The 8,861-nt window shown below is 35.3% G+C and overlaps 1 protein-coding gene across 1 annotated transcript in view; it reads left to right on the top strand.

Moving 5' to 3' along the window:
- Window positions 1–8,062, top strand: part of LOC109846338 (187-kDa microtubule-associated protein AIR9) — a 26,535-nt gene extending 18,473 nt beyond the window's left edge. Inside the window, exons 26-37 of the mRNA XM_020415564.1 lie at window positions 309–501; window positions 589–710; window positions 1,204–1,411; window positions 1,657–1,730; window positions 2,572–2,710; window positions 2,784–2,965; window positions 3,338–3,493; window positions 4,668–4,799; window positions 5,907–5,965; window positions 6,518–6,550; window positions 6,654–6,785; window positions 7,647–8,062. Of these exons, the coding sequence (XP_020271153.1) occupies window positions 309–501; window positions 589–710; window positions 1,204–1,411; window positions 1,657–1,730; window positions 2,572–2,710; window positions 2,784–2,965; window positions 3,338–3,493; window positions 4,668–4,799; window positions 5,907–5,965; window positions 6,518–6,550; window positions 6,654–6,785; window positions 7,647–7,823 (1,607 nt within the window). The 3' untranslated portion in view covers window positions 7,824–8,062. The remainder of the gene's footprint in view (window positions 1–308; window positions 502–588; window positions 711–1,203; window positions 1,412–1,656; window positions 1,731–2,571; window positions 2,711–2,783; window positions 2,966–3,337; window positions 3,494–4,667; window positions 4,800–5,906; window positions 5,966–6,517; window positions 6,551–6,653; window positions 6,786–7,646) is intronic.

The following is an 8,861-nucleotide window of genomic DNA, read 5'->3' as shown; positions in this document are numbered from 1 at the left end:
GAAAAATAAATGCTAAATAAAAACTAAAATGGTAGTTATTAATTACTAATTTTAGGAAGATAAGGAGCCAAAGCTCTAATAAGATGGCAAGTGCACAACTTAGCTTTTTTTAGTATATATAGTATGATATGATGAGGATGGCATAAGTGAAGTCGATAAGGAGTATTTTGACAAAATAATTTGCTTATGCTTAATGGTTCTTCTTTATCTCGCCAAGTGCATTAATCTTGCTAGGCTGCTAAAAGTGTCTCAGCCTATCATTGCCAATATCTATTTTCTTACATGATCTTTCTTTTTCTTTGTTGCAGCGGATCCAAAGGGTACTAAGCTTATGATTCCAAGCTGTTTTGAAGACAAGGAAGCTGTTCCCATAAAACATTATTATGGTGGGAAAGAAGGCACTGGGGAGTATATATGGTACAGAGTCAAGGATAAAATTGAACCAGAGTTGCTGAATAGCATTATTGCTTCTGAAGATGCTCTTATTGTTGGGAAGACCTTGTATGATGTGTTATAGGCTACAGTTATTTCTTATGATATAGAAGTAAACTTTTTATTGCCATCTTGACTGATTGCATCCTGTAACAGAACCTATACACCTTCGCTTGATGATATTGGCTCTCATTTAGCTCTTCAATGGTTGCCTACACGTGTTGATGGAAAGCTTGGAGAACCACTTTTTTCAGTTAGCAATGATCCAGTCATGGCAGGTTGTCTTTACTCTTATCCGCTAGCGATACCTACTGAAACTACTATCCATATTGCATATATTGGCAAAGCCTTTAGGGATATACATTCTGGAATTGACATTCTGGAATTGACTGTACGGCTATTTGGTTTTAGTTACCACAAAAACTGTTTACGGTATAATAGTTTTTATTTGTTTGTATAATAGTAATAACGTAACATGGGGCCGTAATCTCAACATATCAATATTCAGAAAAATTCTACCTGAAAAATATCTATTTACTATCTTCGATGCATCTGGTTTTATGAAATAATAGCATGAAGTATTGAGACAGTTTAGATAACTTATGTAAAAACTGTTAGTATATTATGATAGAAAGTTCCTGTATTGGAATTTAATTAGAGTTATTGAATATAAAATTGAATCTTCTATAACGATCGTACTGAAACCACATTAAGTCCTCAACTAATGTTAACTTTTTCTTTGTTCTAACTGTTCTTATTTGTACTTCACAGCTCTCCCAGTTGTTTCTGATGTTTTCTTAAAGGAAATAAGTTCTGGCGTTTATGCTGGAGAAGGCAAATATTATGGTGGTTATGAAGGATCAAGCTTGTATAGCTGGTACAGGGAAACTAATGAAGGGAATCTTATTCTTATTAGTGGAGCAACTTCTACCACTTACGAAGTTACAGATTCTGATTACAACTGCCGTCTATTGTTTGGGTAACTAACCTGTCTTCCCAAGTCATTGTTTGTCCTTAAGATCAATATGTTTTATCACGACAACAAGTTTATGAAATTTTGAAAGTGCTAGAGAAAGGAATAATAAAGCGCTTGTAAATTTGATGGGAAATTAGTGCTAAAAAGAAGAAGTATTGTCACTGTCGTACTTAAATACAGTGTATCTTAGAAGAATCCAATATCATTTCTTTTATTTCAAAAATTGAATAAATAGTCTAATTTGGCAGCTATACCCCTGCTCGCTCGGATTCTGTTGTTGGGGAACTCAAATTGTCAGAGCCATCCAATATAATTCTTCCAGGTAAACTGAAACTGTAAACATTCTATGATTTAAATGTTATACAAGCATATCCTTCACTTCTCTGAATGTCTGTCCAGTTCTTAGTTATAGATATATTTTTGATTCATATAGAAGTTTTGTTCTTAAAGATAATTAACTGGCAAAGAAACTGCTCCAGCGCTGCCTGTTGTTCATTGAATGTTTAGTTATAGTGATAGCGTCATGTCTGCTTAAGGTTACTCCAAGTGACCAAATAATTTTAGCTCCTGAATCTAGGAAATTTGCAGGATGCATTCTTCTTTGTCTCTTCCCTATAGGGGGAAACTGATTTGGGTTCAGGTCGGGTCTGCCTTGGCCAGATCTGAACCTACAAAGACTATAGGGCCCTGGTCTAGGAAGATTTTAGTCTATAATTTTTACTGAGACTTGATTCATTTATTAGGAAAATTTGGTTCAAGTTGAATCTATTTAGGATGTGGTCCATTATAATTAATACTTTTATACACTAGAGTCATATTTTGTGCTAATTTTTGTTGGCTCCTAGGGATTTGTTAGGGTGTTAAGAGGATTGGGTAGGTCCAGACCCTACCTATTTGGGGTACCCGGTCCAGAGCTTGGACCATGCACGGCAGATATATCTAGATTTCTGATTTTGATCGGGAAAAATCAGGCTGGACCATTTCAGGTTCAGATGATGTGGACCCGTTTGAAGCCCTAGTTCTCTAGTAATAAATAAAATAAAAATAAAAAAATCCCACACCGGCCACACACACACACACATTCCCCACAAGGCTCCATTTTTACTTTTTTTTTTCATTTTTATTACCTGCAATAGAGACATAATTTACATCTTTTGTTTCAGAACTCCTAAGAATTGAGAGATTCTATTTCAATGGAAAAGAAATTGAAGGAGGAATACTTACTGCAGTTGAGGTTATTCCACATAGTGAGATTCAACGACATATTTGGAGCAAATACAAGAAAGATATTAAATACCAATGGTAAAATATTATTTGGCACATTCCCTACTGCAGTATTTTATGATCGTTGTAATGATTTATTATATGTGGACAGGTTTTATTCAATAGGAACAGGATCACATCAATCATTTGAACAATTGCCTTCACACTGCTCTAGCTCATATAAGGTCCGATTTGAAGACATAGGCCGTTGCCTGAAATGTGAATGCACTGTTACAGACATGTTTGGAAGGTCAAGTGGACCTGTTTCAGCAGTGACCTCTCCCATATTACCAGGTTATTTTTACTACTGCATATATGTTATGCAGAATGTTCTATACTAGTTTAGATATATTGTCATCATTCAAGTTGAAGTAGTAAAAACTAGTATCATGAGGTTTAGGATCTTAAATTTTCATAATTTAATCTTGTTAGTTTCATTTGTTAATTAACGGACGACATGACCTAAAAGCTTCATGGAGGGAAAGAATCCTAATCTTCAGGACAAAGATGTTATGGTTGTTGCTTTTATATTTTGGGCTAGGTGTCTTTTTCTTTAAGAACATTTACAATCCATCTAAAATGGGTTTCAAATGTCTGCAGTGACATCCCTTTTTCTTAAAGTCCAAGACTTTCTTAGTTTGCAATCTTTTTCCCCCTGTATTCCAGGGATTCCCAAAATTGATAAGCTGGAAATTGAGGGAAGAGGTTTCCACACAAACTTATATGCTGTTCGCGGTGTGTATAGTGGAGGAAAAGAAGGAAAGAGCAAAATTCAATGGCTCAGAGCAATGGTCGGAAGCCCTGATCTTATCTCTATACCTGGTATATGGAATCTCTCTCCTAATCTTTTCATTGTACGTTAACTACAAATTATTCACTTAGAGCAAAAACGTTATACATGTAGCCTACAGTCCATTGTGTTTCTATTTTGGTTGCTGATTGTATATTCCTAGTTAGTCATTGAATCTTAAGAGGTATCTTATCACGGTTAGCTGTAGTGACATTTCATTGATTTCACTCATATATCTGCAGCTGAATGAGAATGTAGGTTCAGTGTTGCTGCCTCTCTATATCACATGCACTTTTACAATTGGGTGAAAATATGCCCTCCCTCATGATTGGCAGATGTTCCTGCAGCCAAAACCCAGTTTTTTATGGCTGAAAAATAAATGAGATGCATCCAGCACTACCTTGGTCTCACCTGATCTTAGTCTCTTTGAGCGTTATCTATGTTCCTCAATATATATTCGTGCTAGTTTTCGAAGAAAGAACTGCCACGAGATTCCAGACTCAGATTTTGCGTGTAAGATAGGTTGATCTGAGTTAAGATATCTACTCATCTACCGCTGCCAATCAGATCATCATGAGTCTGTCCTAAACTTATAATTACTGAATCAGGTTATTCTATTCATTGTTCTACCTCTTGTAGCCCTTTTCTTCTTTGCATCGCTGCAGACTTTACTGATTTGACTCGTGTAAGTCTATGTCTTTCAGATTCATTCTCTTTTAAGTTCAGCAGCACCTACTTGTCTGTGAATTTAACAAGCCAACTTGTAGCATATTTTTTCTTTACCATTTCCATATTCCTTTATAATAAGCATCCATCGAATTTCTGGGGATAATCAATATAAGAAAAGGTGGCAATGTCATTTTTTAGGGCTTTTTTAGGGATGTTCTCATTGCTCTGTTGCTTTGTTTAATCATTTCGATGTATTGGTGTCCTCTTATGCTGTAGAAGGGGGCTTTGGGTACAACTGTAAGGAAAATTTTGTTTTCAATACGGATGCACTTGAACTTGCCAAGGTAAAACCTCTTCCTAGGGCTGATACATGCACCACATTGTAGTCCTTTGTAAAAGATGCTTTTCAATTTCTTCAGCTGGCCTGTTCACGCTGTAGCCTTTTGCAGGTTTAAAGAGAGACCTCCTCAGTTGACATTGCAATCATGCTCTTTTTCTATCTAAAAAATTCTTATAAACACTATTTGTGACATGCAGGTGAAATTGGGAGGATGTATGAAGCTAATGTAGATGATGTGGGCTACAGGCTCGTAGTTCTTTATACTCCAATTAGGGAGGATGGTTTAGAGGGGGAGCCAAGTTCTGCATCAACTGAACCAATTGCCGTTGGTATATTCCCAGCTCTTTGTACTTCATGTTTTTTAATAAAATATTTTACAAACATTTAACTTCATCAGCAAATTTTGTTTTTATGGTCGTTGACTAATATGCTAGGCTACATTGCCATGCGAAATTCGCAGGTTGGTTATCTCGATATGTTTGTAAAATTTTTTATGTTCAAATAATAAAATCTTGTAGATATTGTTGTCGGTATATTCCCAGCTCTTACTTCATCCTTTTTTTACAAACCAGTTAACACTAGTCAAATTCATCAGCAGTTTTTGTTTGTTTGGGTCCTTTACCAATATGCTAGACTACGTCGCCATATGAAATTCTCAAATGAGTTATCTCGATCTGTTCGTAAAATTTCATAAATTAAAAGTAGCAACTGGTAAGCAATTCTAATGGGTCTGTTCAGCTTTGCTGAGTTAATTTATTTTTGAGAGTACTATGCCATTGTATTGTTCAAAGATTGAATTTGGTAGAGCTACTTCCATTATAATAAATCACCAATATTAGCTTGAAATGCACAACATTTACCTGAACTGCAAACCTTGTATGGTAGTTGAGCCGCTGGTTTAATTCCAGCTTGCGCTTTTGGTTTCTGATTCATCCATTCACGTGGTTGAACAGATCAAGCCACATTCGAAGTGGACCACATTTGCATGTTTACAAAGAGAGACATGTCACTTACTAATTATTAGTTGAAAGTTCATGACCAAATAATTACAAGACAAGTAATTCTGCATGCATGCCTTGTATCCTGATTCACTTCTTCTCTCTCTCTCTCTCTCTCTCTCTCTCTCTCTCTCTCTCTCTCTCTCTCTCTCTCTCTCTCTCTCTTAAATTACCAATTTCCATGCTCTACCAACTCCAGGACATGGTAATTTCTTTTTTTTTTAAGTTTTAAATGTCTGAGTATTCTTTTTCTCTCTCTCTCTCTCTCTCTCTCTCTCTCTCTCTCTCTCTCTCTCTCTCTCTCTCTCTTAAATTACCAATTTCCATGCTCTACCAACTCCAGGACATGGTAATTTCTTTTTTTTTTAAGTTTTAAATGTCTGAGTATTCTGTATTGTTTCTTGTATTCATTTAATTCATTCTTATGATTATTTGCAGAGCCAGATGTTTACAAGGAAGTTAAACAGAAGACGGACTTGGGATCTGTAAAATTTGAGGTAATATCTGCTGCATATTATGTGAAATGTGATTTAGAAAATTTTAGATGCAATGTTTCACAATGGAACATAAGTATTAGCCTGTTATTACCATCTTTTAATCATTATAAGAAGTACCACCGCTAGGTGCATTGTTTTTCAGGAATCAAGACAATAAACTTTGTCAATGAGGTGATGAACCTAATAGGCACTTGATCGTCTATTATTGAAACAGGATAACCATATCATAACTTGTCACTAGTTATTCACTGTAATCTGATGAGCACATTTCTCCTTTCTATATTGGCTAAATGTGCTTCATCCTCCTTTCTGTTATTCATTGTATAATATCAGTATCAAACCTTATGCAGCATGATTGCTCACTTCGATATGATTGTCACAGCGACAGCCAAATGTTTTGCAACATGCTTCACCATTGGCAGTTAAACTTGCTCTTGTTGATAATTATTTTTCATACATTTGTCTACTATGTTACATGGTGTGTCAAAGTAGGATTGACGGTTAAATTTTTCTTTCAAAAGTTAACATACTTCCTCTTCTATATTGAAACAGGTATTGTGTAACAAGGATCCGATGCCAAAGAAGGTAGGTTTCTTTATTCTTAAATACAGAAATGAATCATCTTGTTGACCATGTAGCAGAAAGCATAATTAATCATGCGCTAGTACTTTTCTTGCTGTCTTCATAGGGAGCCGGAGTTGGAAATCTTGAGAGAAGAGTTCTAGAAGTTAACAGAAAAAGAGTCAAGGTTATAAAACCTGGTTCTAAGACGTCTTTTCCCACTACTGAAATTCGGGGAACTTATGCTCCTCCTTTTCATGTAAGTTTCTCATTTTTGTTAGCATGTTTAAGGTGTACATAAACCAGTGGCCTTTGAATTTTAGTTTTTAGGAAATTATATTTAGATGTATAACGAGAGGCTGGTGGTGCTGGCAATTTGTGGTAGTTTTATAAACTGAAGACTGTTTGGAGGTTGCAGTTGGGAGCTTTTTGCCATCTTTTACCTAATAAGCTTCACTTGTATTATCATTAATATGAGTAGAGCTATGCTACTATTGATAATATCTTGATGCAGTCAATCCATATTTAAAATTTGCAATGTATACTGTTGGATGTGATGTAATCTACATGGACTATTTATAAACAAGATTGTAAAAAAAAAAAAGAACGAGAAAAAAGTCAATTATTTCAACGTGTATTTAATCATGTCAGGTAGGGATAACCATTATTTGATTCTATGAAGAATCTGAAACATTGTTTTGCCAACATTAGATGCATGATGAAACAAAGACGTTAAAATCATCCGAGATTTTGTTTTTAAATAATTTTTTGCTAATAGATCACATCCAACGTACAGATTTTCAATTTAGAAATCTAAATTTAAATTTGGACCTATAGTATCTGCATTCTTAACGCTATCAATAGTCGCGTAGCTCAATTGCATCAATATTTTTGCTCGACATCTTCCATCAAATGAGGCCTGCTTGCAGATTACATGGCCAACCAATGATTACAGCAGCATGCACATTGACCTTATACCTAGTGTTCTTATATTTTGACAACATTATTATGTGTTATTATATATTATGTCTTTATTATACTATTATGTGTTATTACCTAGTGTTATTATATTTTGACAACTTATACTCCGTCTTGAACGACGTTATTATGTGTCTCACAGGTGGAGCTTTATCGAAATGACCAGCACCGGTTCAAAATTGTTGTCGACAGTGAGAATGAAGTTGACCTGATGGTGCAAACCCGGCACATGAGGGATGTAACCGTCCTTGTTATGAGGGGACTTGCACAGAGATTTAACAGCACCTCCCTCAATTCCTTGCTCAAGATAGAGACATGAACTAAACGGGAACTGTTTTATTGTGCAGAAAGTATCAGTGTTGGAGTTTGACAGGGTTTGGGTTTGTGTTTGTGCAGTAGTGATCAGGTTGCATCTCCACTTTTTAGAGGTGAAGAGTATTTGATGTAAATTAAGATGTGCTTTCTTCACAAGGGTTGTGTGTGTACTCTCTTCCCCCTCAACTTGATTCATACCATGTGTATCATCAAATTATTTTATTAACATTTACCTTTGAACTACAGGTGTCGGGTTTTTGATATAACGTGAGAATTACATGATAAATTGCCTTTGCTCTCCGCTTAACTAACAAAAAAAAAAAAAAGATAACATCATCTGATGCCGGATTGGACCTGCAATTAGCAGTGTTTGATATGTGAACTCTTGGAAGCATTACGCATCAAGATGCTAAAGTAAATTTTATTTTTTCGAGATTAATCTAAACAGTTGTTATACGATGCATGAGAGTTCCCATGAAGAGTATGATCTCTCTTCAGGAAAGGGCTCGGAAGGGAACTTGGTTTCATGAGAAAATACGCCAAATTTGTTATAAGATTGAACAGAACTGGATTTGCACATGCTTTTACTTTGGCGACTTGGTCATTCATGCATCTGTTAGAACTCATGTTAAATCCCAAAATACATACAGCTTAGAAAGCTATAAGAGCTTTATATGAGGAATAAGGGGCCTTATTGTTTTTATAAAACTATAATGAAAACTATGAGAACTTTATATGAGGAATAAGAGGCCTTATTCCAAAGTATGTACAGCTTAGAAAGCTATAATAAGAACTTTATATGAGGGATAAGAGGCCTTATTTCTGTTGCTCCAAAATATATACAGCTTAGAAAGCTATAAGAACTTTATGTGAGGAATAAGAGGCCTAATTGTTTTTATAAAACTATAATGAAAACTAGCCTAGAACAAGAATTTTTTTCGGTTAATTTCACATAACCTTCCTGAACTTGGGTGTTTGCACATAACCCCTCTGAACTTTGTTTATCTCCCATTACTGCCTGAACTTTAAAGTGTCAAAAAAC

This window comes from Asparagus officinalis, chromosome 6 (genome assembly GCF_001876935.1).
Source record: "Asparagus officinalis chromosome 6, Aspof.V1, whole genome shotgun sequence".
In the NCBI taxonomy this organism is placed as follows: domain Eukaryota; kingdom Viridiplantae; phylum Streptophyta; class Magnoliopsida; order Asparagales; family Asparagaceae; genus Asparagus; species Asparagus officinalis.
The sequence above is the reverse complement of the archived record's forward strand: the minus strand, read 5'-3'. Positions and strand labels throughout refer to the sequence as shown.